This window comes from Sceloporus occidentalis, unplaced genomic scaffold (genome assembly GCF_023333645.1).
Source record: "Sceloporus occidentalis isolate IW3139 unplaced genomic scaffold, rSceOcc1.0.p SCAF_4, whole genome shotgun sequence".
NCBI lineage: Eukaryota > Metazoa > Chordata > Lepidosauria > Squamata > Phrynosomatidae > Sceloporus > Sceloporus occidentalis.
The window spans coordinates 2,199,591-2,223,582 of NW_028316984.1; the positions used below are offsets into that span (position 1 = coordinate 2,199,591).

Sequence of the window (23,992 nt, forward strand, 5' to 3'; positions counted from 1 at the left end):
CCAGAGACTCCAGCATGATTCGCCGTTTCCTTCATCCCTGCCATCTTTCCCACACCTACTCCAGGTGGCATGTAAATCATAGTCAATTCCTTCTTCAGTCCCTCCCACATCAAAGAAAATTGAATCCCTATATGATTTAGAGGATTCTGGCTGCAAGTGGCTCACCCACCACCCCAAGCCCAAGTCTGCCTCCTCCCAAAGCATCCAGTCTATCCCATTAGATACGGAGGGAGAAAAAGCTAGATGTCATGGGAAACCAATTCTATTCAGTTTCCTCTCTCTTCTTTTGCATCATCAACTATTTTTCCTGCATGGGGGTGAACTATCATTTCCTCTGGGGCAAATTCTTCCCCTTTCTTGACCACCTGTCAGAAGAAGACAATAGGGTAGCTGCAACCATTCACACTGAAGCCCTCACATTTGCTTCACAGCAATTGACCATTGCTCAGCACTTGGCCAACTGTGGGAGGGAAGGCCATCACTGACGCAGTGGCCCTTCACTGCCATGCGTGACTCCATTCCTCAGGTTTCTCTCCACAAGTTCATAGTACCATCAAATTCCTACCTTTCAATGAGAGAGCCTCTTCCACTCTACCATTGACAAGCGCCCAGAGCATACACACAAAATGATGTTCTTGGCCTACAAGTTTGGTCTATAACAACCAGGTCGACCATTCAATACCATCGTTTCTCCTCTGGCTACCAATGGACCTCAGTCTGGCTCTCCTTCAGCAACAAAAACAATCCACTTTTCAACAGAATCCATCCCACATGCCCGCCTAACAGAGGAAATTTAAACCAACCCAGTTCAAAAAGAAGGGCCAGGAAGCGCACAGATACCATCTTTGATGCCCCCCCTGTTGCTGACACCATCATTTACCAACAGTTTAGTTGCCTTTAGCCCACCAATGAGCCACCATCACATCAGACTCGTAGGTGCTCAGTATCATTGATCATGGTTATGGCATAGAATTTCAAGGCTTTCCACTTACGGCTACCTTCCATGTATCAGCATCTTCACCCACACTTCTCAGTGAGGTCCACACCCTATTTCGCAAGGGTGCCAAAGAACCCATTCCTCTCTCCCTCCTGCATCAACGATTCTATTTCTATTATTTCCTTGTGGGGAAGAAAGGAAGAGGATTTTACCTGGACCTCAGAGGAATCAATTGCCACATACATCTGAAGTGGTTCAAAATGGTCATTTTATACTGTGTCCTTCCACTGTTTCAGGAGAGTAACTGGTTTACCACTTTGGACGTATGGGATGTGTATTTCCACATATCAATCTACTCAGCTCATCGGAAATACCTGTTTCTCACTAGACGAAAGACTACTGTTCTTGTGCCCTTCAGTCATTGTACTGCACCACTTGTTCTTATAAAATGCATGGCAGTGGTGGCCATGCATCTTCAACAATATGGTGATGTCCTATTCCCCTTTATTGACAACTGACAGGATTGAGAACTGTTCCCAACAGGGGGAAGCCTTTGGGAGGGTGGTACTGTTTTCATCTGTGGCATGACTCTCCCACCTCTGGGAGTAAGTAGCTTGTAATTCTCCCATTTTGTGTGAGTCACAGAGTCTATAAAGAAGAAGAACAGATTGCTTATTTGTAATTGATTCTTTGAGTGGTCATCTGTGACTTCACACAGTCCTGCCCATCCTCCCCTCTCATGTTCTGCTGCCCTAGTTTCCTAAATTCTGCTGCTTTGTGGACTTGGAACTACATCCAGAGAGATAGGGCAACCTGTATACCAGAGAAGAAGGAAGTGGGGCTATCACCAAAAAAGAAAAAAGGGAAAAAAAAGGTCTACAGCTTCAGAAGCTCCAGAAACCACACAGTACAGACACAGAGATCCCCATTTTGTGTGAGGTCACATATGACCACTCAGAGAACCACAGTTACAGGTAAGCAGCCTGTTCTTTCCAGGTTGTTCTTAATATAAATGCCAGGGGCAGGAGAAACCTGTGAATCATAGTTTAATGTGGAGGGGAGGGGCTGTTTTGTTGTTGAAGATTTTTAGCCCCTTCTATTTAACTTCAGTTCACAAGATTTCTTCATATCAAGTAATGGATGATAATGGGACCTAAAGCTGATATAAAAGCATATTGTAGATTTGCACTGTATTATTCCTCTAAATGGCATGTTACAAATTACAGGCTTCTGTTACTACTAACTAGTGCACCAGCTGTGCCTGTTTCTGCAGATGTCAGATCTGGCTACAATGACACGTGCCTTGTTTGCATCCTTTTTGGATCACTAGTGAACTCTACATGGGGCTGACTTTTTTAAACTGTTGAGAAACTTAAGTGAATCCAAAATGCTATGGCCAGACTGTTTCATTTCAGGAAAGATATAACTCCACATTTTGTTTGTTGGTACTAGTTATGACCTATAAAGCCTTTGGGTCAAGACTATCTGAAGGACCATGGGGTACGTCCTGTTACTGATATATGTGTGTGTCTCTTTTTCCATGGAGTGCAGGGAGTTGTTCCCTAAGAGAGCCTTTGCATTCCATACAAAACCTCAACCTGAGTATTCTTATCTTCAGCTTAGTCTTCAGAGTGCCTTTCTTAAAAGACTCATAACTCTTAATTTGGGGCTTATTGCCTTCAAAATTGCAACCTCGGTAATGCTGAAAATAATAAGTTGATTGTGGCTTGATTATGGGATAATTTTTTTTAGTAGCTGAAATATTTTGAATTATTTTTCCTCATTAATGCCTCCCTATAGAGTAGAGAAAATATCATACATTAGTGCACTTTTGAGGCATGATGGAGATAAAACACATTTTTCACTAAATACATGTCTGATAAAAGTTCTGCTCCTGAATATACATTTAGGATATTTCTTCTGTGATCTACTGATGTGAACTATGTCCCCCTTAAGTATCATTACATTGCAACCATTACTTGACGTGTTGTTTTTTCTTCCTTTACAGGGTGGTGCATTTTTAGAAAGTTACAGTCCTTCATCTTATGATCCTTTCTTCCTGAAGACTTGTACAGATGTTTGGAAGGTAGGAGAGCTAGTGTGCTCTGACTATTCTAACTAGACAATTAGGCTCGAATTGTATTGGTTTACTTAGCAATGTAGGCAGAGCTTCTGAAGAGATGAGTTTGAGTCAACAGTTTTTTTAAAAATAAGAGATATATTGAGGATTAATTGGTGTTTCAGAGATTTGCCACTGACCAGCAAACACTCCTCTCTGCAGACCTGGATGTTCTCTTTCCCAGCAGGGGCTTCTTCACATACTCACTTCTCCTAACATATGAATAATTTTTATTTATTTATTTATTAAATTGTTGCTATTAGGTATAGTGGCTGTTTCCTGGTTACTGACAACTTGACTAGAATGGACTTGGGAGTTACACTGTCCAAGGAAACCATCCTCTACTAGCCATGCTCTAGTAGCAGCATTGACAATTTTACCAGTGTAGGGAAGATAGTTTAGCACATCAGGGACAACGAATGGAGAGAGAGAAGGAACTGTAAAGAAAAGGGAGAAGGAGAAGAAAAAGAGAAAGGAAAGAATGTAACTTTACAGTTCCTTCTCTTTCTCCATTCACTGTGTCTCATTCTGTTTTAACCCTAATTCTTTTTTGCAGAAATTGGCCTGAAAAAAAAAGACCATTCACATAAATTTGACCCCTTTTTCTAAGCCTGATTTTTGTAAGGGAGAATTGAGGAGTAATTGCTGTCCACGAGGAAAGTTAATTACTCCCCCCCCCCCCATTTTTTTTTGGTCATTGTTTAAATTCTCTTCACTTCAATACCAATTCCTGCAGTGCCTGAAAAGCCACATTTACATGCAGAAAAGACACTTTCCTATGTGGATGTTCCTCCCTGAATTGTGGCCTTAGTCTGGCTCCTTAGCAAATGCCTGTTTTATGTGGGAGACCCTGCCAACAACAGTCTTACCAGCATAGCCTCATGCTTCACAGGAACATGCAGTTTCATCAGTATGGAAAGGTAGTGCCAGGGTTGAGAAAGGTTTGGTGTGCATCTTGTGCACTTGAAATAATTGATCCACCCAGGATAGGCGGGAAAATACAAATAAGGACAGGTTGCTTACCTGTAACAGTATTTCTTCAAGTGGTCATCTGCGAATACATACAAATGGGTTGTACTGTGCCTGCGCAGTGCCTTTCGGAAACTTCTAGAATCACTAGGCAAAGTACACTTTGCAACATATCGAAACTTTTTGGCGGTAGCTCTGCCCATCCCTTATAAAGCCCCTGGTTTCCCGCTCTTTCCCCAGTTCCGCAATTTTCCGCCGCGTAGGCGACAAGAGAATGAGCCAATGTATAGCAGGACACTGAGGGGAGGATGGGCGGGATTTGTATGTATTCACAGATGACCACTCAAAGTAATACTGTTACAGGTAAGCAACCTGTCCTTCTTCTTCGTGGTCTCTGCGAATCATACAAATGGGTTGAGACTAGCAAGCTAAGGTTAAAGGCGGAGGGAGTGTCATGACATTTGCTTTAACCAATAAACATGGTTATTGCTTATCAAAAAATTATTGCTTGACAATAAATTCCAAATAGACAATGCTGTGTCTCTTGGTTTGTTTCACAGTTTAGTTTCTTTTACAGTGGGGCTGTTCCCATCAGGTAATAGATTACATATAGATACCTAGGAGTAAACCAAGGGTATAACTTCTAGGGTAACCCAATAACCCCCAAGGGTGCTGCAAACGCACATCAACATATCAACAGGGCAACATACCAACAGGGCCATGCAGGACCCAGGCAGTGCATTAGTCATAAAAAGGCATTCAGCAGATAGCAGAAAGTGTATTCAACATATAACAACTCTCTTTAGTGTAAACCTGATACCAGGACCGCTCTGCCAAAGGCTGCGTCTCTCTTGGCCCTGGTATCTAACCTGTAATGCTTAATAAAGGTTAAAGGTTGAGACCACACAGCAGCTTTACAGATATCGTCTAAGGGAACCCCTGATAAGAATGCGGAGGAAGCCGCTACCGCTCTAGTGGTGTGGGACTGAGCCCTGACCGGCAGGGGTCTATCCAGGAGTTCATAACACAGGTGAATGGTGCTAGATACCCATTTAGATAGTCTCTGAGCCGATACCGATAGTCCTTTTTTAGGGTCCGCGTAACACTGGAACAGTCTCTCGGACCGGCTCGAATCCACAGTCCTATCAAGGTAAAAAGCTAGGGCCCTACGGACGTCCAAAGTATGGAGGGCCCTCTCGGCATCGGTGGTCGGGTTCGGGGCCAGGGTAGGTAAAACAGTGTCCTGGCATATGTGGAAAGATGAGACCACCTTGTGTAGAAAGGTAATGTCCGTACGGAGCACCACCTTGTCCATATGGAACCTAAGAAAGGGCTGGTCCCGTCGCAGAGCACAGAGTTCGCCCGCATGGCGAGCAGAGGTAATAGCCACCAAAAAGACTGTTTTCCAAGTCAAAAGTCTGATGTCCGTGGTGGCTAAGGGTTCAAAGGACTTGGACTGCAAGGCCCCCAGTACCGCATCCAGACTCCAGGCTGGAGGCGGTACTGGCCATACCATTGCCGGAGCCTGGTGAATCTCCTACGAGAAGAAGCATGGGGAGAGGTTGACATACCAAGCTTCTTCGCCGCAGTCTTCATCTGGTATTTGAAATTAAGTTTTTCATCTGTCTCGCGATGAAAGAGGCCGGCCTCTTCGAAGGGCATCTCTTCGATGGTGGAATGGGCGCTTTGGTTGAGGTCCGAAGATCTCAGCCATGCGTGCCTCCGGAGGGCTATTGCTGCAGCCATGGATTTGGCGGCACAGTCAGTCGAATGTCTGGCTGATGTGATGAGCCAACTGCCAATGGAGTGCGCTTCATCCCGAATCTCTGGGAGAGTGCCCTGCGACTCGTCTGGGAGGTCTGGTATCAGAGGGGAGATTTTTTCCATAAGCCATTGTATGTAGGCGCCCATACAGGCATTATAGTTGGCAACTCTGATCCCCAGGGCAGAAGAAAAATAAGCTTTTTTAGCTAGGGCATCCCCCTTCTTGGCTTCTCTGTCGGATGGCATTGAAGAGGCCTTGGGGGTGGAGGTGCGTTGGGAGCCCTCCACTATCGCGGAGTTTTGTCTCGGGTGTCCAAATAGCCATGAGGGATTGTTAGGCACAATCCTATAAAGGGACTCGATCTTCCTGTTATTAGATGAAGTCGAAGCCGGGGCCTCCCAAGAGCGCCTGGCCAACTTTTCCAGGGAAGGGAGCAGAGGGATCGCGGGAGGGGTGGGCAGCTTGCCATGAATCCGCTTCTCAATCGGATCCGAAGCCTCTTCCTCCGTCTGGGATATCTGGATCTCGAGAGTGTTGCCCATCTTTATCACATGCTCTGCGAAGGTGCGAACGTCATCGGACGGAGAGACTGCACCTGGTTGGGCAAAGTCCTGATGGTAATCCATATCGGTGGAGGACTCCAACTCACGTCGAGAATGGTGTCGGGCATGGAGTGACCCCTCACCGTCTGAGTCTAATAGGTCTACGACGTCGAGACCCATCCCGACCTCAATATCCTGGACAGCCGTGGGAATGGTGGTCCGGGGCTTGGGAGACACGGACGACTTGCTGGACTTGTGTGGCTCCGAAGTCGACGGTAAGCCAAAACAAGACCTGATGGAATCATGCGAGACAGCCATATAATATCTGTCAGTCTCGCTGTCATAAAAATAGTCTGGTTCTGGTTCCTGATGTAGAGACGGAGAAGCAACATGGTGAATCTGGGCCCGATGAACAACAGTCTTGGGCATTGGAGTCGTGGACTGACGGTAATCGCAGGAGCTGGCCGGGGAGGTCAGATCAGACAGCGGCTCGATGGTGTCATCAGTCAGATGCCGGAATGTGGGAAGAGGTTGCTTCCTGAGTGGAGATCATCAAGTCGGGGAGGTTAGGGACCGACGGGGCTCGGAGCGGCTCTCAGGGTCCTTGACAGGGTCCTTGGTAGCAGAACTCTTGGAGGCAGAGCGCGGAGCCGAGGGCATCTGCTCGGAAGTCAACCGGTCCCAAGAAGAATCTCTACGCTTAGAAGCGGAGTGGGGCTCTTGTCGGTCGGTGTAGTGGCGCTTGGAGGTTGAATGCTGGTCCTCAGGCGAGAGGGTGTGGATTCTCTTTGGCACCGAAGGTGCAGTGCCTGTCGAGGCCGAGACCTTCGCAGAAGAGGATCTCGAGGCAGAACCCTTCTGGGAGCTCGAGTCCTTGGGGCCAGAGCCCTTCTTCCGCTTGTCCTTCTTGGAGGTACGAGACACCTCCTCTGAGGGCCTCTCGGGGCCGGTTTCCTTATCCTGCAGTGTCGGTGCGGGCTCTGCCAAGCCAGACTGAGGAGTGGGTTCCGTAGAAAGGGATTGGGTCGACAAGTCGACGACGGCTGGTATGGCCGAAGGAGTCACCCGGTTGAAGATGCCCCGGCAGAAGAGGATATCGCACCTGCAGTGAAGACCTTGTTGTATATCGCTGCCTTCAGGCGCGTCTCCCGATTCTTTCTTGCTTGTGGGGTGAGGGTTTTACAAAGGGCACGGGCCGCTGGATTATGAGTCTCCCCCAAGCAAAGAAGACAGGCAGAATGCGGGTCTTGTCTGGGAATTTTGCCCCCACAAACAGAGCACTTTTTAAAGGGAACCGGGGGCATAGCGGCTTACACGTTGTGGTCAAGAGAGTCCGAGGTCGGTAATGTATCGAGGATTGCCGAACCTGAGGGTCAAGCGGGAGCGTGGTCAGAAGGAGTCCGAGGTTCGAGCCGTATCGAGAAGAATACCAGGCCAAGGGGTCAAGAATAGAATGGTCAAAAACACAGTCCGTGGTCAGTATAGTGATTCTGGATCTGAGATCTAAAGAGCGAAGTTCCCTAAGGCAGGAAATGCAGCGGAAAAAAGGAACTAGGGAAAGAGCGGGAAACCAGGGGCTTTATAAGGGATGGGTGGAGCTACCGCCAAAAAGTTTCTATATGTTGCAAAGTGTACTTTGCCTAGTGATTCTAGACGTTTCCGAAAGGTACTGCGCAGATGCAGTACAACCCATTTGTATGATTCGCAGAGACCACAAAGAAGAAATTTTATTATTGTTGTTGTTGTTATTATTATTATTATAAGGCTTGCTGAATGTAATCTCCTGACAGAAGTCAGCACAACAGTCCCCCCCCCCCCTTTTGAGACATTCTGTCTGCTGAGCCTCAGGGTGATTTGCAAAAACAGCTGTTCGGCATGGAACTTCAATTTGACCTGACTAAGCTGTTATCCACCCACCCCACCCCTCTTTTGCTGGCTGTTATCCCTTGTTTATTTAGGACAGTGGAAATGGACTGGAAGTCCTCTGCCTTGCCAAGTGAGAAACGGAAAACCATTCATACCTATCTTATATTTTCTGTGTTAGCATTTCCATGGTAACTTTGCCCATTTTCTTTGTATGTCTGAATGATATATCTAAATGGCTCATTGATGTTTTAAGTTGCTGCAATGCTAGAAATTTGCAGATAGAAGGAAATGTCATAGGACAGTAGAATTCCTATGGGAGAACAGCCCCCCCTCCCACACACGTTGCTATAAACCCTGAGTCAGACTTTATTTTGTTATTAAATTATCAAAAATACTCAGCTTGGTTGAGTTCAAACCTGCTATTCCACTCTTGCCGCAGTACCTCTTCCCCAAATCACAGTACAGTATAGCAGAAAGACACACAGAAGCTTTTAAAAATGATCTGCACATTTCTCTGGCCCTTGGAGTACAATATCTTATTCATTTCCATATGTTGGATCTGAGATTGCTGAGTGATTTGATGAGATTTTGATTGCAAAAGCATAAACTTAGCTATGTTTTAATAGGTATCAGTTCCACTTTTACATGATCCCTTGTTAAAGGATATAAGAAGAAGATACCTTGAGGCTGGCATTATCCAACAGTGTGATACAGGTATTCTGTAGTGCTTACTTCTTCCTACATTTGCATTTGTGAAGCATTCTGTATCCCAGGATTAATATCTGATAGTTTGGGAACCTTCGATTGCCTTTTGTTTTGTTTACCTTTTCTTTTCCCTTTTCCATCAAGACTACAGGTTAATCTGACCAGATCTGAGTAAAAATATGAGGAAACAGAAGCATGCAAACCATGCTTTTAAAAGGGTATTTCCCAAAATATTATCAAGTGGCAGTGGCATGGTGGATGATACATATCTTGGAGAAGTGAATTTGGGACTAGCTACTGCGTTTACTTCATCTTCAGAGCAGCCATTCAAGTGGAGGAAAATAATTCTGTTTCCATGTTTTCAACTTCCTGCAGGAAGAATATTCTCTCCCAAAGAGATGAATGAACTGCATAAAGTTGAACTGCCACTTCTTCCTTTGAGTCGACAGCTTATGAGTCCAGTAGATTGGCAGAAAGTTCCACCTGGATATATGGAAAGTGAGGTTCGTGTGAGAAGTCGGTAAGACTTGTTTTGCTGTTTTAAAAAAGTTTCTCGTTCATGTGGTTTCTCAGAGGAGCTGATTTTGTGTGGCTTTCATGGAACAAATGAGTGCCAGCTTTCCTGTCCATTCCATGAAAAAGGGTATACTGATGATAGCTGAAGTTGTGAAATGTTTGTCCCTTAAAGTTCAGAAGCATAATTGTATGAACCCATTCAGTTTTTGTCTAAACCCAATATTTAACCAAGATCAGATTGACAATTCCCCTTTTGTCTAGTAGAATCAGTGTATCAGTCCACCTGCTGGGGGAAGACAATGACTTGGCAGACAAGCTCAGTCAGTTGTCGGAGTCATGTCACAAATGGATGCTCCTTCCTAAAGGATTCATGCCACAAGTTGCTTCTTCCTCTTCTTCAGCTGAAGGCTTTTGAGGGGAGCATTCAGGAGAGAAGGGGCTCCAAGGCAGGCCTCCTCTCCTTCCTTCCTTCCTTGGTCTGAGGAGACTTTGAGGAGGCTGGAATGGAGCCCAAGTTCCCGCCCTGCCCCCAAATTGCAGAATTCACATAGTGGACATCTGCATCCCCATCAAAGGACCCATAGAGGGGAGAAGCCAAATAAGTGCATCGAATGTGGAAAGAGCTTCTGCTAGAGTTGAAATCTAAACTTACATCAAAGGACCCACACAGGGGAGAAGCCATATAAATGCATGGAATGTGGAAAGAGCTTCAGTCAGAGTGGAAGTCTAAACTCACATCCAACGACCAACACGGGGGAGAAGCCCTATAAATGCATGGAATGTGGAAACAGCTTCAGTTAGAGAGGAAATCTTAATACACATCAAAGGACCCACACAGGGTAGAAGCCCTATAGATGCATGAAATGTGGAAAGAGCTTCAGTGAGAGTGGAAGTCTAAATTCACATCAAAGGACCCACATGGGGGAGAAGCCATACAAATGCATGGAATGTAGAAAGAGCTTCAGTCACAGTGGAAGTCTAAATTCACGTCAAAGGACCCACATGGGGAAGAAGACCTTTTACGAGGGAGGACACACCTTCCCTTCACACTTTTGCTTTAGTGAGCAAAGAGATGAGAGGTGCAACATTTGGGGAGATGATGAGGGAGTGAGTGAGACACCAGATGTTGATAGCATGGGGGAATAGTCATCCAGTAGTTACCATGGCTGAAAAGGACTGGTTCTGATTCATGCAGCCCCCATTAGAAATACCCCTCCCCTTCACTGACTCTGGAAGGGGATGAGGTGGCAGGTGAAAGAGGTAAAGTGGCAGAATTGTGAATAGGGGAATGTTGGTGGAGGTAGTAGATTGGGGGGCTTTGTGCTGCTGCATGCAACCCCCCCCCCCCATTGGAAGGGATTTATGGGGAAGCCAGCTGGGGTCTTGCCTTATATGAGGTACGGGCAGGGGAGAATCCAGGAGGTTAGTCAACCTCAACCAGAGTAGTCCTACTAAATCAGTGGCTGAATGGTTGGGTGATTTGGGTAACTGCCGTTGACTCCAGTCACGCTTAATTTCTGTATTTTGCTCCTGCAAGAGAGACCTTCCTTCCCTCTCTTTTTCCTAGAGAGCATGCCAAAAGTCCTATGTGTTTGCACATATCTTGGTAGCCCTGGCCTGGAGGAAAGGAACTCGGTTTTTCTCTAGGCTAAAAAGTATGCCCTCCCTCCATGCCAACTGTCATCATCCAGCCTGGGAGGTAGAGAAAAAGCAGGCCCAACTGCATTAGGGCTAGCCTGAAGTAGAAGAGCCCTCCCTCCATGCCATCTGACACCATCCGGACTGGGAGGGAGTGAAACAGCAGGCCTAACTCCATCGGGCCTGGCCTTGATTAAGAAGGAGAACCCTCCCTCCAGTCCATCTGCCTTGGTCCAGGCCTCAGAGGGAAAGAAGAAATGCTGGACTTGATCCCCTTCCCCAAAAACATTCCCTTCTCCTTTTGTGTTATGTCTTTTTAGATTGTAAGCCTGAAGGCAGGGAAAATTAAAAATTGTATGTACAGTGTTGTTTAATTTTACAGCGCTGTATAAATAAAGCTTAATAACAATAATAACAAAGTGACACAGATGCTGTTCCAGCGATGGGGTTCTCCACAAATTGACCTGTTTGCGAGCGACCTCAACCATCAGTGTCTGCAATTCTGCTCCAGGAACCAACTTGGGAGCTTTTGAGGCAATTCCTTCTTTTTCGACAGGAAAATTGGTATACACTTTCCCTCTGTTTCTACTCATAACCAAGGTCATGGCAAAGATGAGGATGGATTGAATGGATGCCATCCTGACCACTCCATGGTGGCTGAGGCAGCCGTGGTTCACTCCTCTCTTACACCAGGTGCGCAAGGAATGCGTTCACTTGCTGATGCATCCAGATCTCATCACCCTACATGAGTGTTGGTCCTTCACCCGGGTCTCAAAATGTTATGTCTGGTTGGTTGGTGGATTTGACCCTAAACTCTGCCTGACTCTGTACACGATGTCTTATGAGCTGCCCACAACTCAACTCAAAAGTCATACAAGCTAAAATGGATTACATTTCAGGTCTTTTTGAATGAAAAAGGCTTGTCTCCTTCTCAGTTTGGAGTGCCTCATGTGCTGGACTTTCTGATGACGTTGGCAGAAGCAGGTCTCTCCTTATCTTCTTTGAAGGTATATCTTGCTGCCATATGTGCTCACTATCAGTTTGAAGATCACCCATCTTTCTTCAAGGACTCTTTAATCAAGAAGTTTCTCAAGGGGTTCAACAACCTTTGTTCCCCTGCTTCAGTACTAAAACTGGCATGGAGCCTCAAACTGGTCCTTTCGTTTCTGTCTAGGAAGCCGTTCGAACTCTTGATTATGATTGACCGTTAGTTGATCACTTGGAAAACTGCTTTCCTGGTTGCCATTCCCTCTACCAGACAGGCTGGAGAGCTTTGTGTTCTTTGTGTTGACAAGCACTGTCTTAGGTTTCATAAGGACAAGGCCATTATCTGGCCAGATATTACTTTCTTGCCCAAGGGGGTGTCCTTTTTCCATGTGAATCAGGACATTTTGCTTCCTACCTTTGTACTGATCTCGGATACCAAGTGGGCCTTACACTCTCTAGATGTCAAGAGTGCACCTGCTTTCTGTGTGGACAGAACCTTGAATTCATGTTGTACTCAGTATTGTTTGTATGATACTTGGATTGGAGGTTGGTACTGGCTGTCATCACTCAGCAGTTCTCAAAATGGGTGGTTGCCACAATACACCTCACATATGAACTCTCAGGGAAGGATCCTCCTGCTCGGGTTTGTGCACACTCTACCTGGGCAGTAGCAGCTTCCTCTACTTTTCTTAGCGGCGTGCCATTGGAGGATGTTTGCAAGGCTGCTGTCTGGTCCCAACCATTGGCTTTCATCTCTCATTATAGGCTGGATACCAAGCCACGAAACGCTGCAGCTTTTGGGAAGGCTGTGCTGACATCTGGGTTTCAGTGAATGTTGCTGCCTTTCAAGTTCAAGTTCAAGTTCAGGTATTTTCTCCTGATCTTAATTAAACAGGTTTTGCTTCATTGACATGATACGTGATGTCATGACACTCCCTTCTCCACTGACTGACGCTTGTCAGTCTACTCATTTGTGTGATTCACAGAGACCATGAAGAAGGAGGATAGGTTGCTTATCTATAACTAGTTCTTCGAGTGGTCATCTGTGAATTCACAAAAAAACCACCCATACTCCCCTTATGTGTCCTGCATATATGGTTTGGTGATGCTGTCAGAGAGCTTCCTTGGGAGCTGAGGCAAATGAGAGGGAATAGAGGGAGATAGAGCAGTGGGTGAGTAAAGCTACTGCCAAAAAGCTTATGTAAATATTCTAGAAGGTTCCAAGGATACACTGCACAGACACAGAATATCCTAGTTGTGTAAATTCAGAGATGACCACTCTGAGAACTAGAGTTATAGGTATGCAGTGTGGATTGTGTGGGGATGGATGAATTTCTCATCCTGTCTGTGATCTTTCTAATATTGCCTTTGGAGACAGTGTGTTACAAAATGTGCCTCTTCTCCTCTGATTCTTATATTACATTATTGAAGGTTGCAACCTAGGTATTCAATCATGAGCAGAAATCCCCTGACTCACCTATAAACAGATTGTAGCAGTTCAGTCTTTCATAACATTTCAGTGCTTTTTCGTGTTTTTTGATGTTATAGTCTTTGTTATAGTCCAGTGAATCCCATTGTGGGGAAAAGGTGGTGTATAAATCAATGAAATAAATAAATAAATAAAGTCTGTAAAGCACATGCTGATTTTCTTTTTGAATTCTTTTGTGCGCTCAAATAGCTATTGTATGTTTGCAATGTGGTCCGTAGTGCCTCTACCTTTCCTGAATCCTGCTTGCAGGATTTCTGGGATTTCTCTCTATATATGTGATTAGAATGTGTTGCAGTGTTTTAAGCATAATTTTACTTGCTTGAGCAATTAGTGGCGAATTGCGCGGGAAATTAAATTTTATTACCTGTATTTAATTGCCCTTTGTCCTTGTTCCCCACATGGTTAAGAAGGGGCGATCTCTCCAGACCATCTTATCTAACAACAAAAGTAACACCTGAGACAAAATGTAGGCCTGTGATTCTAATATCATCATTTTTCCTATCATGTATGACTAACACTTCTGCCTGATAACCCAAGCAAATTTCAAAAGCTTTGGTTTGCCAATAAAGGGATCACTGTTTTGTGGATTTTGTATTTTGTTTTATTTTATTACATGGCTAACACAGCTACCCCTGAATATGTTTATTGGAGAAAAGGTTAGCGTACAGCAGGAATGGGGAAAGTCTAGTCCAGGACCTGTATGCAATCTCCAAGGCTCCCTAATCTTTTTTTAGCGACTGCTCCCAAACACCTCCCGTGGGTTTGAGAGGCATTTTTGTTACAATTTTTGCACCCTTAAGCCTCTGTTGGCCTAGAAGGTCTTTTTTCCAACAGGATGTGACCAGAAGGTTGCCTGACCTTAAAATTGGCACATTGGGGGAGTCCCAAACAAAATTTCTGCATTTTGGGGTAGTGGTGTCAGGGCCATGTGGCCTTCTAACCCCTGACAGTTATCCTGGTTTCCCCTGGTCTCCAGCCTTCTTCCTGGCATTTTGATTTTATATTCAAAGGGATTATTGTTAGATAGAGGAGCAATGCACGATCCAATCCACCCTTCAAAATACAAAGTTTTCAGCAGAAGCTCTGTCATGGCAATATTTTTATCTATCTTTAAGACTGCCCAGACATCCAAGTTACATGGTGCCAGCAAATAAAACAATTGTCAGATTACTTAAATATTAGTCTAATATCCATTGGGAAATTCATGTCAGAAATGGGCTTATACTACATTTGAGATACGGTGGGATTTTTGGGAGGTCTTGAGGAAATGTTGGGGAATGGCCTTATGAATTTTTTGTTCCTGGTCCCAACTAATAGTCCTATAAAGCAAATCTCTCAGAAGCCTCATTGAGGCTTGGGATATGCCTCATTGAAAATCCATGGTTTGCAAGCTTTCCTGCATACTTGCACTGGAAGGTGATCACCTGAAACAGGAAACTGTAATGATTTTCACATGTAGAACTTGAATTTGGCTTTGAAGACAGGGAATAACCTTACTGTCCCAGAGGTTTAACAATAAAGATGCTGCTCACATTTGAGATTTTCTGTGAAGTACAATTAGAAACGTCTTTTCACAACCTGTTGGGATGTCTGAAGGCAAGCGGAGTGGGAAGCACAGCACCTTCAAGAAAGGTAGCACTTGTCTGAGAACAAGGCATGGAAATAAAAGTGATTCTAGGCATATTTCAACCTAGGCTCTGATGCTCTTGTAAGAAATGTGAATAGAATTGTGATTCTAACATTAAATTGTCTGCCTCACTTTTCCTAATTTAGAGTGAGTCCTAGAACCATAGATATAGTAAGAAAATTTCTTTTTTCATGATTTTCTCCCATTAGATCCCTGCCTACTAGGTGAATATTATAGGTAAGCAAGGTTTTCTTTAACAAAGAGGAAAGGAGGGAATGTATTGCAGCCTGGCTGCTCTTGCTCTGAATGAGTGTATTATTCCAAATGGATTCTAACTGGCATCCTGTTAGGGACCTAGGCATACCTAAGCTTCCTTACACCTGCTTATATTCTTTTCTGGGCACTATGAGGTTGGACATTTCCTTTTTCCCTCTACAGCAGCAAAAGACCCTCTTGACTTACAGTACAACATCTAATGTTCTCCCCGCCATGCTCTGTCTCATGGGGGTGGTGGTGGTGGTGGTGGTGGTGGTGGACAGGATTGAAGAGGTGTCTGGCTATATCCCATAGCCAGATGTTAAATAATGATCATAGCACTGAGATTTCCAGAGGACCCCAGCTGTACTGGGGTATGCACCAGGATGATTCAGAATCTGCACAGTGTTAGGGAGTGGTGGTAGTACATAGCTCAGCACAGTCATAGGCCCACAGGCAAAACTATGCTATGCCAAGCCCTGCTGAATTCCAGCATGTGCCACTCATTTTAGAGAAAAGATCACCTGATCCAGTTTAAAGATGGTAGTTTTCGCTTAAAACCACATGATTCTGGCCTTTCCTGCTTGTGAGGGGCAAGGGGATTACCTTGGTAAGTTGCTAGAGAATGTAGATCCTGTCCTTGAAATGTCCACCCTGCGGGACAAAGCAGAAGTATGGCAGGAGCAGATTCTTTGAATTGGCCTTTAGAGAAGATGTGTGGTCTGCATTCTTTTTTTTTAGTACAGTATCTTTTTTGTATATATGAAAGCTAAGGAAGTGAAGAGGAACAGTGAACAAGAACAACAACAAAAAAAAAAAAAAAAGGGGGGGGGATCTACCCAACAAGGACAGCCAAGACCCTTGAGAGAAATCTACCCTCTGGTTCACTGCAGACATTAGTCTGGACCCAGCTTCATACTTTTTAATCAAGGTGGAAACATTCTGCTGGAGAGGATTTCTCTAACTCAGGCACCCCCTAAGTGTTTTGTACCGTATCTTATTTTACAATACTTCAAAAATGAAAAGTGAATAAGGCTTTTTTATATATATAATGGGAAGTCAAAACTAATGTTGTTATATCAACCAGTTGTCATTTTGGTTTTTTAATTTTTAGTATTAAACAGTGTCAACACAATACAATATGCAATTTGTGCCTCACTGATGCCTGACATTAGTAGGCAGCATTAACCATCTGGTTGTCATTCTCTTCAAAAGGCGAAAAATGCTCCCAACTAGAAATGAAAGTACTATGGATTTCAGAAGCTGGGCTGACACATCCTGCTCTTCAGCAAACAAGAGACGCACCTGTGCCAGGAAACCAGATGCTGCTCCTACATCCAGTTCATCAATTTGAAAATCACCAATAAAATCTGCTTCCTAATTATGTCTTTGACCTGGATTCTTTGTATAAGGTATAAAATTATATGAATGTGGGTAATGTGAGTCAGTTACAATACATATTTTGAAAAAACAATAGATCCTCAGGTTTTGCCATCCAGAACAGAAGAGTGAAATACTTGGTAAACATTTGTACAAAGCTATTTTGTAAGTTTATCAGCTTCTTGGTGGCGGTAGTGTGAGTATTCAAATGGATAGGCAGTCACTTTCCCTTTGAATTCAGGCAAAGGATATCACAAATCTATCCACACCAACAAAAGTAAACAACCAAGCTCTAAACGGGTATTGGTTCATTTTTGAAGAAGCCTTGTTAATCTAGAAAGTTACTAATTGTGACCACAATATCTTAATATCTGCGTCTGGAATGTTTGGAATAATGAGAGAAGAGAATCCTCCCTACTTAGGTTTGAATCTGTGTGTATTATGTACTTCTGTGCAAAACTCAGGACACAATGGTTAATCTTAAGTCTAAGCCTGGCTCTCGGATAATGTCTCCCTGCCAAGAACTAAGCTTGTATATAAAATACTTGGTGCATTCATCCAGTTAGCCTAATATATCTATTTTAACTACCGTATTATTGTTGAGAGACCACAGGCCTCTTATCAGAGAGTGATATCAATGTCATGGTGGTCAAAACAAGTTCCTAACATGTCACAGAGTGTGTAGGAGGGTGTCAAGGACCAGGCTGAATTATCCAGGTAAAGAACTTTCATTTTAAATTGAAATGCTTAGCAGCTAGAAATAAAAATAGAAATGAAAGGTATAGGTAGAAATGAAAGGAACTTCCAAGTCAGTTGTTCAATACTATGATGTCCTACATGTTCCCTTCTATTCAGAGTGATTAATAAAACCTGTCTATTAGTCTGCTTGCAAATGAACCTTTCAAGCTTACATGTGTTATCTGACTTTTGATCAAATGTTAGTATTAGAGCTTGGCAGTAATGTGGAACATACCACAGCTGAACTAGTAGCAGCTGTGGTCCAACCAATAATGACAATGCCAGAGTAGCTATCATGCATTCTGGATGGTAAAGGAATACATAGCTAAGAGCAAAGGCTGAGACCTGAGTTAAGAATGAAATGGACATGCTGAACTTTGTTTTTTATATGAACAATAATGGCTGTGCATTGTTTCTCAGGCAGGTAACTTCTCCCTGTTCCTAAAACGAACAGCTGAAGATACTAGTTTGGCTACATCCTGTAGATCCTTTGATAGCAAACTTTGTCGTTCTCCAGAATTAGCTCATAAATATGCCAGTTGCAATTAGGAATAGCAAATGCACAATTCTAATTACTTCAGTAATTATGAAATTATTTATGTTTACTCTGGCCTGTGCAGTGATGCTTGCTTTCTCTACAAACCAGATCCCCCCTCCCCCCGCAGATGACTAAGCACACACACACACACACACACACACACACACACACACACGAGTTTAAATGATTAATGGTACAGTCGGCCCTTCTTATCCACGGATTTTTTATCCACAAATTCAAGCATCTAAAGTTTGAAAATGTTCCAAAAAAGTATAAATTTCAAATTTAAACCTTGATTTTCCATTTTATATAAGGGACACAATTTGTTATGTCATTATGGTCCTTGAGCATCCACAGATTTTGTTATCCACAGGGAATCTTGGAACCAAACCCCCGCGTATAACAAGGGTCCACTGTATCTTGTGAGAACAATAGCACCGAACGCCTTTAACATTTACAAATTTAAGCAACTCAGTTCTTACTGTAAAAATAAATTATCATCAAGCCTCTATATCCACGCATTCAACCACCCACTCCCTACAAAATTCCCAAAAGCAAACCTTGATTTTGTTGTTTTATATACAGGACCCCATTTTGCAACACCATTGTATATAATGAGACTTGAACTTCCAAGGATTTTACTATCCACAGGGGATCCTAGAACCAAACCCCAGTAGATAACGAGGGCTCAATGTAATTTAAAGTATTACTGAGATTCCATACTGACACTTGCCTCAACTATAAACATGAAACCGTGTTATTGTCATTTTTTTTTACCAAGAATGTGGCCAGTTCAGAGAACACAGGATATCATTCTGATTAAAAACAAAAATCATTTAAAAGCAGTATTTGAAACATGAATCACACAACACACATCCCCTCTCTCAGTTGGGTTTGCAAACTGCAATTCTGTAAAAACATATTAGGCAAAATAGCGCTTAAGGGATACAACTCAACTTGCTGTTTTAAGTTAAAAGCAACACTTAATATCAGAGAAATAAGTGAAAAGATGCATATATTTTTGGCATCTCTTAAAACCCAAACCCAGTGTTGTTTTTTTAAGAAACTGCACATAAAATAACCAGTAGCTGCATTACATGGTCTTTTAGCAGGGGTTTTGCCACAGGCGTTTCTGACTGATGTTTTGGCTTTAAGAGGAAGCCCTGGCTTGTTGAACATTCAGTCCTGTATGATCTCATGAGAAATGCTGGTAACAAACAAACATGATTTATATTTTGATCGTCTTGCTTTTGCTTTAGCTTTTACATACAATTTTTTTTATTCAGCATAATAAAATACCCTTTAGAAAATCATTTTCTTTCTATATGGATCTTTAAACAATTATATTAATAAGCTTATCTAATCTGCTATACAGACTTAAGTGCAACTTACTTTCTATATTAAGGGGCCTTCGCCTATGGAAGGTTTTAAAGGTGCACATTTTAAAGAAAACCCTAGATTTTTTTTACAGATTTTTTTACAAATAATGTGAAAAAATATGGGAATAATGTGAAAAATATCCACATTATAGCAGGACACGTCATCCTATTTAAAGTCAACACCACCTAGTTACTCCTTTTCATAATCAGAAAATGGTTATAAAATAGATAAAAAAAATTGGGGGGGGGGGGAAGCTTAAAGTTGGGACAGTGTTCCAGCAGGGACAGAGGTAAAATTGGATCTCCCTCTCTGAGGCCAGAGGGAGGCAGTGAGATGGGACCTTGAACACCCCCCAAGACCCTCAGGAAACATCTGCACCCTTCTGATGATGATGAAGAAGATCAGGGGGATCCTGTGGATGGAATTTATGAAGCTCTGGGGCCTACTCAGCCCCAAACTACACCCCCAACTTGGGGAACACAGATCAGCCCTGTACTGGTCTGAAAACATTTGGAGGGAGGGTAAGCAAAGCTTTTTCCTTCCCTTCTGGCAAGAGCCCACAGGACTTTGGAAATGTGGAGCATCCCAACTCACCTGCAGGATTAGCCTTCCTGCTGTAACCTTTTCTATCAGTTCTCCATAAAGAACTGAAGTTTACCTTTCTAAAATGAACACAGTAGTAGTTAACAGATGCTAAAGTGCTAAGATTTCAGTATATGTTCCATACAATTAATATCCTGAGATCACAGTCAAGCAGATTATTTCTTTTTTCCAGGCTGCAGAGGAAATTATTCTAGCCCTGAGTAAAATTATTCTCCAGTAATCAAAACAGTAACGCTTAAAACATTTTAAACAGCAGGTTCCTAGTACTTTTAGCAGATCTGAAATTGAAAACATTGGCATCTGTGTTCAAAAATTTCAGCATCAATGAGGAAAGGCAGTGTACTAAACTAACATATATACAGTACATTTTACATTGCATAGTTTGTCACTGACAGGAAGATGCACAGCAAAGAAATGCTAGACAAGTGACCAAGCAAAGTGATTTTGTGACAAGAATCACACTCAGATGACTGCCTGATAGTAGAACATTTTCCACTGCAATGAGAGCAGTCTGGCCTCTTTGTTAGATCTAATAGTTACAAAACAAAACTAAAGGTTTTTAGTTCAAAGGAGAGTTTTCTGATCAAACAACTGCAGGTCAAAGCGCACCCAGACCTCTCCAGTTGGAACCTCATGAAGTAATAAACGTTTCGTTGTAGGACCCTTGCTTTCTTGCTCTGTTCTGATTTTGGCTACTGGAACTTCGGTGCGACCCAAGAAATCTATTTAACAAAGGAAAACCATGGGTTAAATTACTAGTAGTCATTGGTCTGAATTCTGTTTCTAATTTACCTAAAGTGCACCCATTGAATCAATGGGATTCACCTATGTGTTGACTTGCCATTCAACAATTCACTGAATGGGTCTATTCTAACGGGCTAGCCAACAGGATTCCAGCCCTACACTGCCTGATTACAGATAACTCCCATTGAGTTCAATAGTGCTTAGCTGAATAAGATTTTTTTAGCAGTCACCCTCAGAGACAGGGAATAGAGGCCTGCCTTGGAAGGAGAGATCCAGTCTCAGAGGGCAGATCCCAAGGCACACCTTCCTCAGCTTATCTCTCTGACGGTGGACCCCTTCCCTAAGACTGACAGAGGCAAAAACAGCAGATCAATCCGTGTTTTGAAAAATGTTGGGGATCTAGAGAATCCAAAGCCCTCTCATGCCGTCAGCACACCCCCTAGAATGGGGGGAACAGCTATGCTCTCTCCCATTAACATCAATGGAAAGGCACAATTAAAGTGGGAAGGGAACAGATCACCAAATCAGGTCCAAATCCCTGCCATACAGGAATCCACAGTTATAACACTTCTGAAAGATGCCCATCCAACCTCTCTTTAAAACATGATGTTTTTTCTTGACCAAAGGAAATAATACACATTTGGTTGTATACAGAGCAGAAATCTTCACTTGCTACTGTCAATGTCAGTGTTACAATTCCAGTTTGAAAGATTACACTGATGAAGACAAGAAATACTGTACGGGACTGCCAATCTATGTCTCCATTTTATCCCAAAATGGACAGTTGGAATTGGTAGATTTTTGCTGTGTCCCTAAGTACACTCTACCGATTTCCAGTCATCAACCTGGGACAAAGAGTGATAATCATCACCATCACAGACAAAATGCAGCACATACCATCAGGCGAGAACTGATCCCTGTCAAACATGGTGATACACAGCACATCTTGATAAAGATCCTTGATGAAGAATTGGCAGTTAAAGTTCCACTTTGGGTTCAAAGTATCTGGCAGTGTTCTTGTAGTATAGCATTGTGATCCCATGCTGATTTCACAGTATGGATTGCTTTTTCCTTAACACAAAACAGGGAAATGCAGGCATGATTTTTTTTAAAAAAAAGAGAATATAGACAAATCAACCTATCAGAAAAAGTGTTCACTTTTCACCAGTTCCTTTTTTAACATTTAGTTTACATGGTGCTGACCCTACCCTCAGTCTGTTCACAGTACAGTGCAAAATATTTTGTCAATTGCATGGATGTATAGTCAACTTTCCCCATAGGTGGGCTTGCTTTCCACGGCTTTGAGCTTATGCAGAAGGCAAGCCCAGGCAAATGTAATGGGGTGCGTAGAAGTGCCGCCATGAGCACACACCCCATTATTTTCTATGGCGATTGAGCATACGCTCTTTTCCCCATACGCGGGTGGGTTGGTGGGTCTGGAATCGATCCCCACGTATGGGGAGGGCAGATTGTACATTATTTTTTCTCCATACATTTGTTATTGGCAATTGCTATTTATAACAGTGTAGTCTGTATACATAAGCTAGTTCAAATTAAATTATTTTGCCAAATATAAAAAAGATCCATTTCAAAATTATTACCATTAGATTTACATGCTTTTAACTCAGTTGCTTCAATCACATGCACCATCAAACGTCCTATTCCTGAACTCTTCTGTGTTCGAGCTGAAAAAGAAGAATGTTGGAACTAATTAAATGCTTGGAACAAAAACTGAAGCTAATAGAAGAATATGCAGGTTAAGTCACAGATTTGAAATTGAGGATCGCTCAGCCACCATTCAGAAAATGCAGGTGCCTCCATTTTGATCCGGAATGGTGGCAAATGGGAACTTCAGTCCGGATTTAAATGCCATGGAGAGATTCACTGCCTTAAAACGAAGTGGGAATGATGAATCTATTTTGAACCGATTCACAGATGTGAATCTCTCCATGTAAAAAATGTAAGTGTAATTGGCCCCAAAGACACACAAAGACACAAGTCCAAAACATCTGGAGGATCAAAGTTTGGGAGTTACTTCTCTAATGTCTCAAGAAGTCTATCCCGGAATAAACAGGTTGTCAAGTTCAATTTATAGAGCTCGATAGAACTGATGACCTAGCTTACAAACACATAGGCAAACACAAACGGGCAGGGGAAGACGTCTTGGAGGTGTATTCTGATGAATACCGAGCCTCCAGATCGCCCACCCCGGGGGCGTGGCTCAGGAGATGGGGCTTCCACATGGGGGGCAGTGAAGACGCCTCACCTGCGGCCGTTTCTGACCTGCAGTTTCCAAACCGCCGCCTCGGAGGACGCTGCAAAGAGAGAGGCAGCTTCCTCATGGGCGGCCAAAAATGGGGCTTTTTTTTTCTTTTGCCAGCTGGCGGATGCGCAGCTGCAGCGGCGGCAGAAAGCCTATGTGCACATTTAAAGTGCCCAAGCCCCTTTAAAACTTTTCCCCCCGCTCTGCCCAAGAACAATGGTGGTCTCCTGCCAGCTGGTGATCAGCTGGTGTTGGCATCCTTGTCCTCTTGCACTTTGCCAGTGTCACCAGCATCATGGATGCCTCCTCTCCTTTGGTCCCCGCGCTCCTGCTGAATCTGCAATGCACAGCCACAGCTGTCGCCGCTGCCACCGCTGTCCCCCTGCCATCCCCCATCACCTCCCTTGTATATATGTAAATATTTACAGTTTTAGTGGTTTTTATTGTTAGGTGAAAATGGCACAGGAATGTGTGTAGGGGCTCACTTTAAAGTCCAAACTTTCCAAGCAGCGCATGCGTACATGTTGCTCTAGGGTTAGGGTTAGGGTTAGGGTTAGGGTTAGGAGTCTTAAAATGCGCTGCAGCTGTGCTGCAGCTTCCACACCTGCATGGCAGCTGACGCTGCAATTAAAGCCTGACTGCAAACTGCGCATGTTCCAGGACCCCGACTCATTATGCGACGCAGCTGACTCGGAGCTTTTAAATGGGCAACTTAAATTAGCGGCGTAGCAATTCTGGCGTACCGGTGCAGCAGCTTACAGACGGAGCTGCGCAGCTGCGCATCAAACGGAAAAGAAGCGGAGAAAAGCAGCACCTTTCTAATGCCGCTTCTTCCCGCTTGGGGCGTGCGGGGGGCGTTTTCATGGCGGCATTCAGGTAAGGCCCGTCTGAAGGCTCTACCTTCATGACGTCATGAATACATCCCTTTTTG

The 23,992-nt window shown here is 43.6% G+C and overlaps 2 protein-coding genes across 10 annotated transcripts in view; one reads left to right on the forward strand and one right to left on the reverse strand.

The window, feature by feature from the left end:
• LOC149313417 (protein FAM228B-like) overlaps nt 1–16,814 on the forward strand; it is a 42,447-nt gene extending 25,633 nt beyond the window's left edge. For 2 of the 5 annotated variants that reach the window (XM_089519070.1, XM_089519072.1), the window contains 4 exons: nt 2,946–3,023; nt 8,825–8,912; nt 9,279–9,423; nt 16,631–16,812. In XM_089519070.1, the coding sequence (XP_089375196.1) occupies nt 2,946–3,023; nt 8,825–8,912; nt 9,279–9,423; nt 16,631–16,769 (450 nt within the window). In that variant the 3' untranslated portion in view covers nt 16,770–16,812. Of the gene's footprint in view, nt 1–2,945; nt 3,024–8,824; nt 8,913–9,278; nt 9,424–12,809; nt 12,912–16,630 lie in introns of all 5 variants that reach the window. The other 3 variants (XM_089519071.1, XM_089519074.1, XM_089519073.1) reach the window with 3 other exon arrangements.
• Nucleotides 16,815–18,274: 1,460 nt separating this feature from the next.
• LOC149313418 (intersectin-2-like) overlaps nt 18,275–23,992 on the reverse strand; it is a 116,012-nt gene continuing 110,294 nt past the window's right edge. For 3 of the 5 annotated variants that reach the window (XM_089519078.1, XM_089519075.1, XM_089519077.1), the window contains 3 exons: nt 22,400–22,483; nt 21,696–21,869; nt 18,276–20,776 (listed from right to left, as the gene is read on the reverse strand). In XM_089519078.1, coding sequence (XP_089375204.1) covers nt 20,619–20,776; nt 21,696–21,869; nt 22,400–22,483 — 416 coding nt within the window. In that variant the 3' untranslated portion in view covers nt 18,276–20,618. Of the gene's footprint in view, nt 20,777–21,695; nt 21,870–22,399; nt 22,484–23,992 lie in introns of all 5 variants that reach the window. The other 2 variants (XM_089519079.1, XM_089519080.1) reach the window with 2 other exon arrangements.